Source organism: Abramis brama (genome assembly GCF_963993115.1).
Source record: "Abramis brama genome assembly, chromosome: 3".
Classification (NCBI taxonomy): Eukaryota; Metazoa; Chordata; class Actinopteri; order Cypriniformes; family Leuciscidae; genus Abramis; species Abramis brama.
Window position 1 is genome coordinate 21,404,273 of NC_139965.1, and position 10,272 is coordinate 21,414,544.

Here is a 10,272-nt window from a genome sequence, read left to right on the forward strand (position 1 = left end):
TTGGCATCCGATCATCTAAATCTTAGTGCAACCTTGGGTCCCCATGCACATTAGTGTGTGGTTATGTAATAAATGGTGATGACTCAGACTGCACAACAGAACAGGACCGCAGTCCATTACATCCTCCGCTCGGGACTCAAGAGCTGTTAAAGAGGATAAGGCTCATTGCCACCCCTCATGTGTTCCGAACACTCACAGAGGGGGCTCTGCTTCCTTGCTCCCAAGTTTAAGGCCACATTCCTTTGAGCTGAAGCCAAAGGGCAGATGCACTCTTGGGATGATGAAGGTTTCCACTGGCTAACAGGTCTGAAGTTTTGTTTTCAGGAATTGCTTATGACCAATCAATAATTGCTCATATGATGGATTTAGTATTTGTAGGTCTGATCAATCTGAATTATGTGCAATACATCTTTGCATTTTTATCTTTAATAAAATGGGTTGTCAGATTTAATTCATTGTAAACTAAACTAAAATGCTTCTGTAGGATCAAAAGATTGATTCAAATTAAAGACTGAATTGAACAAAAAAGCTTTATATGAGGTTAAATTGAACACATTTGTATTATTTTGGTTTAAATTTTATACATCAGTGATTCGCAACAAGGGGTACTTGAAAAATGTTGCTTTGTTAAACTATGACTTTTTGAATTAAATATACGATAAGGTGCGTCATTGAAATTGTATTCAGGGTGCGAATTACGGGGGGGTTCAGGGGGGTCTAACCCCCCTAATGAAGACTTGATCCCTGAAGGCCATTGTGTAATTCATCCCCTGTTTGTATTGTAATTTTAAATGTGTAATGACAAATGTGTTGTAACTTTTTGCACTTCAACAACAGGTGTTGTTTTTAAATGTGCTGCTAACTGTGATCGAACATTCAGTTCCTTAAAAAAAAAAAGGTTTTGAGGATGACACGTAATCTTATTCATACTTCTGCTGTCTTTTTTACAGCAATAGGCTACAGTCTTTCACCTATTTCCTAGAATTCAGTTCTGGGCAAATAATCCTACTGAGACATAAGTTGGGAAACAGTGGGATAGGTTACCCAAGGTTTGATTTAAATGATTTAACATGTCATGCAGGAAACGTGCTACCGAAACCAAGTGTACCTGTTTGAAGTGTACCTGCTGAATAGACTAATTCATACTAGCACTTTTAGTTACTTCTTCCATTTAACAACAATTGCCAAAGATTAATTGGCAACCACAAACATAAGAACTTCTGCCCAATGGCCTTCTGGCAAATTTCTGGCTCTTATTTGACACAAATCATGTCCTATGAGACGAAAATGTTTAAATACTACACCAGTTCTAACGTTCAACCAGAGGTAAACAAGGTCAGAATGCAATGCCAGAGCAGAGGAGAGACTGTGAGTCACTTTGTCCAAACTGAGGTGCTAGTCAGAGCCATAGAGCAGTAGTACAACATGCAGTACACCGGGAGGAGCTTTCAACACCTTTCAGACTACTACTGTGGGGTGACACAGACGTGAATGTTACAAACAGACTTTGTGGTACCCATAGGGCCTCCTTGGAAAACGCCTGTTTCTTCTATCGCAAGTTTTTCCATCTTGATAGCAAAGATGACGAGAGATGAGCTAATGTGCGAACTAGTATGTAATGTTTGGTTCTGGCTCAAAGAGCGTTACCTTCTCGGCATCCGCTCAAAGCCTAATCCCTCGCGCTCGACACCTACCTAGAATCCTTCCTCAACAACAAAAACGCATTTCAGGAATATTACATCTTCTCTGGTCATAAACACACACACCTGCAGCAGTTGCGCAATAAACGCCCAATTCTGCCTTTATGAGCTTCCTCCTGCTCATGAACATCTTCAGCTGGACCAGGCCCATGTGAGGTCATCACAGCCATGACATCATCAGCATGAGCACGGTCCAAAGAAGCAGACGAAGGTCACGGCGACATGAGGACCACAGTTGTGTTAAATGAAGAATCATCTAGTTACTTGGTGATGTTGAGAATCACCATTTTTAATGAAAATTCAGCTTTGCCATCACAAGAATAAATTACATTTTGAAATATATTAACATAGAAAACTTAGATTATAATATTTCACAATATTACTGTTTTAACTGCATTTTATCAAATAAATGCAGCCTTGCTGAGCATAAAATGCTTCTTTCAAAAACATAAAAACATCTTTATTATTAGTGTACAACCACCAAAACCCAGATGAACACCTGATTATCTTTAACTGACAATCCATGTTCTCCATAATTGTTCTGCGTCCTGTCTCGCGTCAACTTTTTGCTCTCTCACTCTCTTCCCCACCTCTCTTAGTCATCGCAGGATGTGTCAGAATTTCTATAGTTTTTCAAGGTCATGCCCAGTGGAGCGGAGAATGGCAATCACTGGAGAGAAGGAGCAAGTGGTGCCAAACCACAGCTTTTTCCTTTACACCCCCCCTCAAACAGCCCAACTAACCTGCCCCCACCCCAGAGACACACCTCAGGTAGGGGGTAAACCACTCCCCACACCCGTCCCCATGAACGAAAGGGGGTATAAATGAAGGTGCGAAAGAGGAGAGAGCAACTCAGAGGGTGATCGAACAACTGAGATGGATCTCATGGCGAGACATGACACATTGATGTTCTTCATGGCCTGTTTGGTGTGGACGACATGTTCAGCAGCACCAATGCAGTGTCACTTCAACTCTCAAGGTGAGAGCAAATGTTCTGTCTCATGATATTCCCTACAAATCAGTTTTATTTGGAGTGCACTGATTGATATTCAATATGTTTGACGTCTCTCTTCACAGCTCTGTGTGAATATGATGGAAAGCAGTACTCAATGGGAGAAAGCTGGATGGAGCAGGGCTGTGTGCAGTGCACCTGCCTGCACCCTGTGGGAGTGGGATGCTGCGAAACGTAAGAACTTTAACACTTCTATATATAAAGAACCTGATGAATGAGAACAGTGAGATTTGTCTGTCTGATTTTGGTGCATTGAGACCAAAAGTACACTCTTAAAAATGAAGTTTTTTATTGCCATCAATGATACCATGAAGAACCTTTAACGTCCATGGAATCTTTCAATTGCACAAAAGGTTCCTTAGTGGAAAAAGGTTCTTCAGATTATTACAATCTTTTTCACACTTAGAAAAATATGGTTCCTTTAAGAACTGTTCACTGAATGTTGTTTTACGGAACACAAAATGGTTCTTCTATAGCAGAAATAGACAAGAATAGACTTGAACCTTGATCAAACTCTCCAGCCTTAAACTTTCAAGTAATCCTGAAGCCCTTTATTATCTTATTCAGGTGTTTGATTAGGGTTGGAGCAAAACTCTGCAGGAAAGTGGATCTCAAGGACCAGAGTTGAGAACTCTGGCATCGCTGTGAAAACCCCCTTTTGAGACCTTTGATTTTAAGAGAGTATTATTTAGCTGTTTTGTACTTGTTACTACATGGAACTAGTCCATTTTGATTTGTAATTTCTAATCGTTGAATTACAGTGTGCACCGGCCTGTGGACTTTCCTCCCTGGTGTGAAGTTCGAGTTGAATCTCTGACCTGCCAGGTCATGCTGGTTATGACCTCTGATCCTCGTCTGCCCTGCATTCCCGGAGAAGACAACAATGTTGACCCAAGCCATGGAGCACTCAACATGAAACTAGAAGGTTAGCATGGAGGAAGCCTTCAAATTACAAATTATCTGCCTGTCAGCTAACATCTGTCTCACTGTTAAGTGAGATGGGATATTACTCCTATAGCAACTGTTTTCTCAAAACATAACTATTACCATTTAAGGAAGCATTCTCAATTTGAAGGAAGCAAGGAAGTGGTTTGACATGTACAGCATGTAGGGGAGGAAAACGAGTCCTGTTTTGGAATGATGTATTGGAGTGAGAGATAGATCAGAAGTTTTTTTTATTTGTATGGAATGTTGTGCATTATGTGTATTTGTGCCTTTTCTACCATGTTATTATCACATCACTGTAACAGTAAATATTAGCAGTGAATGGCCTGTCATTGTCTCTTTTACAGTTCCTTCTCTCAATAGCCAAGATGTTTTCAAGCTCTGAGAGCAAAATTAAAAGTGTATTCCTGATTAAATAATTGCAATAAAATTCTTCATGACACAAGCAATACTCTGATTTGATAACACATTTTGTCCATGTTGCTAATTTTAAGCAGGATAACCAAAGGTTTTCCTTAATCGTGTATGCATTATTGTAAATAACAGCTGACAAGCTTAGTAATATACTGTTTGTCTCATATTTAGAATATGTAATCTAATAAATATGTACATAAAGCTCATCTAATTTTTCTTTCTATTTTCTTCAAACACCAAAAAATTACAATAGTTTCAACAAATCATCAGCTGCAAATAACTCTGAACAGATTTTATTCAGTTATGATTTGCATATAGAGAAATGTACAAAATAGCTTGTAATTTAAATACAGCAGAAACCGTATGTCATTATAATTTGGAGCATACATTGAAATATAGACAATAAATACAGACATTTCAACATTACAAGAGGTAAAGCAGTCTGTTGGTCAAGGCTGAAATGTTAAGTTGCTTGAATAAAGAATTATCATCTCATTGCACGGCAAAAGATAAAAACCAATAAAACAACTCCAAAAATTAGCTACATTAGAATTTGGAATAGACTGCTAAGAACACATCTCACAACAACAACTTGTTAGTTTTATGATCTTCCAGCACAAATACCAACACAACTCAAATGTTGATGCTGTTTGTCCCTGTGAACTGTGAAACATATGAAGCTAGCGTGGGATTGGTGGGAAGCACTTTGATTGGCAGGTCCCAACTGAAGGTGTCCACATCCACATGCTCCGCCCCAGTCCATACAGTGACGTCTGACTGATTCTGCAGAACCACCGGTGCCTCCACTGGCTCCCGTGCTGTGACAAACTCAAAATGCAGTCGCCATCTTAACGTCACTGGGGAAGAGAATAAAAACATAGAATGGGAATGTTCCCTTATCACTGTTGATTTAAAATTGAACATTAACTAAATTAAGTCTCAAAATAATCGAGACTCTCAATGCACTTAGCCTGAACAAATATTTCCTTTACATACGTATGGTCGATAATAGATTTAAAACTCCAGGTTTAAGCAAAACAAGAAATAAACCAATATGTCAACCAGAGTATCATTATAAATAAATAAAAAATTATGAGCAAAGGTTTTCAAACCTATATCTGTGGTGAATCCAGGTGTGACGTTGAGGGGTACAGGAAGAGAGAAATGGCTGGAGGCTGTGTGCAAACAGGACTCTACATGTCGGCCATGACCAGTGACACTGACCGCTTGGCCGGGTCGTCTCTGGTACAGCTCTTGGACCTCCTCTTCACTTTGCAGACTTACTGAATACTGAGCAGACCAGACATAAATACACATGAACATTCCAGGAGCACATCATGAAGCATTTACATTCTCAAAAGTTTGAGTGTCAATAAGATTTTTTATTTTTTTATAAATAAGAAAAAAAAGTAAATAAGAAATTATTCACTTTTATTCAGCAAAGATGCATTAAATTGATCAAAAGAGACTGCAAAGACTATTACATGGTTATAAAAATAATATATTTCAAAGAAATTGTTTTTTTTAAGACTCTATTCCTTAATGATTCCTGAAAAAATTATCAGTTTCCACAAAAAAATTAAGCTGCAGCACAACTGTTTTCAGCATTGATAATAATAAGAAATGTTTATTGTGCACCAAATCAGAATATTAGAATGATTTATCAGAATGACACTGAAAACTGGAGTAATAATGCTAAAAAATTCAGCTTTGCCACCAAAGGACTAAATTACATAGCTATTTTAAATTGTAATAATATTTCAAAATATTACTTTTTTATTGTATTTTTGATTAAATAAATTCAGCCTTGGTGAGCATTAGACACTTCTTTCAAAAACATTTTTTTTTTTAAATCTTTTGAACCGTAGTGTATACTATACCTGTAAACATGGAATATCTCCTTCTGAGAACGTGAAGGTGCCAATGACATCTTCTCCGAGCCTGTACACAGTCTTAAAGATGCAGAACTTAGCCACTTTTCCCCGCACATTTGTGATGTTGAACATATCTGTGAAAGAAATGTATATACTCATTACCATATTCACAGAGACACAGAATTCATAACCGAGCAGAGGACTAAAACGTGATAATAGATGAATTTCAAAGACACAAGCCTTCCCACAATCACTACCACCCACATTTACTCACGCACATGGGCATCGACGTGAGGTGGTGATCATCAGCATGTCCAGAGCTCTTTCTAGCGGTCTTGTATCTCTCCGGCTTCCTTCTTCCTCCTCCAGGAAGGGGTTTGAGGGAGCCACTTCCTCATCCTGAGGGAATGGAGGCTCTGGCATACCTGCAAAAGAACATCGTCTTACTATTGTGTGGGACATTTTATGGACACCTATTAACATCATCCAAAAAGGCAAAAGTTCTTAGTTACAGATGTAGAGAGACAGGCATATTTTTCACTCATGGTTCATTTGTTCCGCAACCACAAAGTATCTAATAATAGGTGGTTTACTGAGATAAAGCCAGTTGGTCTGATCATGTGATCTCAACATGATGGCGACCATGAAGGGGAAGAGAACTACTTTTTTTAAGTTGACTCAGATCCTCATTTTATGTGAGTATATATATAATTTCACACTTATTTCTATAAAGATTAATGATTTCTTTGTGTGTAAAAATAAACTGGGGGAAATATTAATGCATCTCAAATGCAGCCTGGTAAAAATTAATCTCTGCTTTGCATGGACAAGGCTGAAAGGGAAACCATATACAAAGAGGGAAAAGAAGTGTAACCTACCATGAAGCACTAGAACTCTGAAAGGGACTCGCAGTAACTTGATCGGTGAGTTGACTCGCTGGCAGCCAATCGTGAGCTTGTACACATATTTCACTGCCTGACCCCGGAAACTGGGTGGACCGTCAGAGGGCACGACCTCACTATAGGTATCTGAATGAGGGGAAAACATTATTTTGTGGTAGTCACAGCTGAAAAAAAAAAAACACTGAAAATGTCTTGTAGTTCAGGATGACATTAGCCAGGCATAATGTGTAATTAACCATAGCTAAACTTTGGCCAGCTGATGGTTGGTCCTGTGCCATGAGCAGGTTTTCAGAGAAATATCAACAATATGTGGGTCATGAGGAATTAGCTTCATTCTGAAATGATTAAGGGGTTTACTTCTTATTACTGAAGTTGTGAAAGTGCAAACAGTGTAAACAACACAAACAATGTATAAAAAGAACATTCTAAAAGTGTCAGGTTTAAATGCAGTTTCTTACAGGTCTTGCTCTCTCCAGGGTCCAAACAAAGGTCACAGAACAAGATCTTAGGTGGTGTGTCCAGCACACACTGCCCTCGTTCACCTGGATCAATGAAGAAACAAGGGAAATCGTGAAATCTCTCCTCATAATCATGAATCAAGAGGTTTCCTGTGAATAAATCTGCTTATACTTACACAATCCAACAAGACCAAACAAAAAGATAGATTATAAAAATTGACAAATTCCCAGCAATGCTAACAAGAGAGTCTGTGACCAGTTGAAATCATTACACTACTTGATCTTCATATGCTTTGTCAGCCATCATTAGCAGTTTCTTGAAATTTATAGGGTTTCTGACTCAAACCTTGGAACAGAGCCAAAGTCAATGACTTATTTCAGCAGACTGACCTGGTACTTTGCATTTTCTCTAATTAACTACTTTTGTGACTTTGGCTGATAATTTTTGCTCATTATTCGACCCAGCATGTTTTTACCGACTTTCTGTTAATGTAAATCAGGCTGGATAACCTTTGATCCATTTTAAGATATGTAAAATTAACACATAATTTTTAATACTTTGTAAATGTGTATTCGGCATATGGCAAGAACAGCATACTCATTATTACTCATCAATATAGTGCAACAGTGCCGGCCCTCTTTTCAGCTGTGCGGGTTCTGGAAGTATTTTTCGGTACTTAACGGTTTTAGTGGGGTAAAAAACTACAATCCCATTAAGCATTGCAAACAGCATAATTCAATTAAAAACAATGGAGAAATATAAAACTACTCATTTACAAAAGTTGATTATATGTATAAAAACTATATATTTATAGTTCATTGGAAAATATGCATATATATACAAACTTTTCAGTATTTTGAGAGCGTTTTTGGAGCATGTTGCTCTGACTGGTGTACTTTTCAGTACAGCATCATGGGTAATGTAGTTTTTCAACAAGAATTCCACTGTTAAACAATTATTTTAAAAAATAAGCTGCAATAATGCAGGCTGACGGCTTCAGCAGAAGCAAATCCCATGTATTAACAACCTCGTAGTTCACAGCAGGTCTGTCTTTAAAGGTTATAAGTTATTGTTAAAAATTAAATAAATGAATCGAGTTTTTATTTCCAGAACCCAGAACTATTTGCAGTTTCCACAACCTCAACATGTGTACAGCATTTTCTCAATCTGCCAAAGTCAGAGTAAAATTTGGAATACTTTCTGTTCCAAATTTACTTGCTATTCTGTTCTGCTCCTGAAAATACAAACCTATGTCTAACTAACTACAACCTTTTAGATATTGGCTGTTGTAAAAAAAAAAAAAAAAACTTCCCATGATTCTAGTCACTTTATCTTTGATTCAATATTAAAAATTGAGTAAAACAAGTGTGAGATCAGCTGCTTATTTATCACCTCTGCTTGGTATCAGCACGGTGTCACTCTCAGCTTGCACGTCCTGCTTGGTGCCCTGAGCGGGCAGAGCCACGCGACTCTCGCTGGCATGGAACTGGCAGTGAATCTGAGCACTGGCCCAAGCCAACATCTCACTGTGGAAGATTAACAGACTCACTTCAGAACTGATATCACATATAATGACTGAAATGTGGAGATACACCAAAGCACAGCAGGGTTTAACTTATTAATGAGGCAGTGGCCAAAAAGCAACCTTGCACATTACATTCATGCTGATTGTGGTGTTCTTTACCTGCTGGCAGATGTAGACAGATGTGACATGGGGTTTGTGAAGGTTATGAGACACTCTAAAACCTCCCCGGCCAAAAACACAGGCCCCCGGGCCATAGATGCCACCACCTCAATCATCTAAGGAAAAACAGAGGTTATACATGTATATGTACGTATGTGTATATGTATGTGTATGTGTATATGTATGTGTATGTGTATGTATATATATATATATATATATATATATATATATATATATATATCAGCCTGGTTTGTTGACTAATTGTAATGTTGTTGTTTTTTTCTAAACTAGCATAAACTGGTTTAAGCTGTTTTTAGCAGGTAAGAGAGTAAATCATGCAACAGATAAACATTGTTAAGAATAGCTTAGTTTTAAAATATTTACATTTGAACTTATTGCCTAATACCTGTGGCACTGAAAGAACAAGAATCTACTAATTAATCTGACCCTGACAGGAACATATGTGCAAACCTAGACTGTAGATAGATATCTATATTTAAAAAGCTAAAGTCTTTTTTTTTATTTTTTTTTATCTATATTTAAAAAGCTAAAGTCGTGCAGCGGGCCGCAGCGACGAATGTTTACTATGTTAGCAGGAAGTCCTAACATCATTTTATTAATTCCCTTTAAAATACCTCGAAGCTGCTTAAAACAAACGACCGCTGTTTGTTCCCGTCGATATTTTCTACGTCGTATCCGTAAACCACAGAAGTTAAAAGACCGAGTTCCCGGCGACGCTCCAGTGACTTAAAAACAAAACAAGAGACGGGTTTCTCTGGGCCATTATGAGGTTTCCCTGAGTTTCTCCAAATGTCATTCAGGCTATATTTATAAATGGAAAATTAAACGTTGTCATATAATGGAAATAGACTTGATAAAAAATGTTCGTTGTGCATATTATTTTGAATTACTCAGTACAACATAACACGAGAAAGTATAAGATGTCATCGTTTGTATCAACTCCGGTATAGTGATGTCCAACTTGTGAACAAATCATTTTTGTGAATCGATTACTTTGAATGAATCAGTTGAACAGGTACCCCGATAAACTGAGTGAACCGAGATTTATAATTGCAAAATAAAGATTTGATAACCTAAATATAGTTTGCATGTACATTAACTAATGTTAAAAGTCATTTATATTTCGTGGCAGAAAAAAATATTTTGTACATTTTAATAAAATGCTTATTAAAACCGACGTTTTGTATTCGACTAACAAAGATAAGGATTTTATTAGCAAAATCAGGACTGAAACAAACTGGGTTGGAAAATACTAAATAAC

The 10,272-nt window shown here is 37.6% G+C and overlaps 2 protein-coding genes across 2 annotated transcripts; one reads left to right on the top strand and one right to left on the bottom strand.

Annotated features, from left to right (window-relative positions):
- The first annotated feature begins 2,555 nt into the window (after window positions 1-2,555).
- msmp1 (microseminoprotein, prostate associated 1) lies at window positions 2,556-4,276 on the top strand. Its single transcript, XM_084109525.1, has 3 exons — window positions 2,556-2,679; window positions 2,778-2,886; window positions 3,474-4,276. The coding sequence occupies exons 1-3, from the start codon at window positions 2,577-2,579 to the stop codon at window positions 3,640-3,642; spliced, it is 381 nt and encodes a 126-aa protein (XP_083965651.1). The 5' UTR covers window positions 2,556-2,576; the 3' UTR covers window positions 3,643-4,276.
- A 61-nt stretch (window positions 4,277-4,337) lies between these two features.
- Window positions 4,338-9,980, bottom strand: rgp1 (GP1 homolog, RAB6A GEF complex partner 1). The gene is made up of 9 exons (XM_084109524.1): window positions 9,626-9,980; window positions 8,991-9,106; window positions 8,699-8,832; window positions 7,306-7,389; window positions 6,824-6,973; window positions 6,224-6,370; window positions 5,952-6,079; window positions 5,184-5,361; window positions 4,338-4,928 (listed from the first exon to the last, which is right to left on the bottom strand). Exons 2-9 carry the CDS (start codon window positions 9,104-9,106, stop codon window positions 4,705-4,707), a joined length of 1,161 nt encoding a protein of 386 aa, XP_083965650.1. The 5' UTR covers window positions 9,626-9,980; the 3' UTR covers window positions 4,338-4,704.
- Window positions 9,981-10,272: the final 292 nt, after the last annotated feature.

What these genes read in the sequence shown, in the direction of transcription:
- rgp1 (XM_084109524.1), bottom strand. Translation starts at nt 9,106, where the DNA reads ATGATTGAGGTGGTGGCATCTATGGCCCGGGGGCCTGTGTTTTTGGCC. An exon ending in CTGTCTACATCTGCCAGCAG is followed by an intron (nt 8,833 to 8,990) that starts GTAAAGAACACC and finishes AATCTTCCACAG; the next exon opens with TGAGATGTTGGCTTGGGCCA. An exon ending in CCCTGGAGAGAGCAAGACCT is followed by an intron (nt 6,974 to 7,305) that starts GTAAGAAACTGC and finishes CCCCTCATTCAG; the next exon opens with ATACCTATAGTGAGGTCGTG.
- msmp1 (XM_084109525.1), top strand. Translation starts at nt 2,577, where the DNA reads ATGGATCTCATGGCGAGACATGACACATTGATGTTCTTCATGGCCTGT. An exon ending in GTGTCACTTCAACTCTCAAG is followed by an intron (nt 2,680 to 2,777) that starts GTGAGAGCAAAT and finishes CTCTCTTCACAG; the next exon opens with CTCTGTGTGAATATGATGGA. An exon ending in GGAGTGGGATGCTGCGAAAC is followed by an intron (nt 2,887 to 3,473) that starts GTAAGAACTTTA and finishes GTTGAATTACAG; the next exon opens with TGTGCACCGGCCTGTGGACT.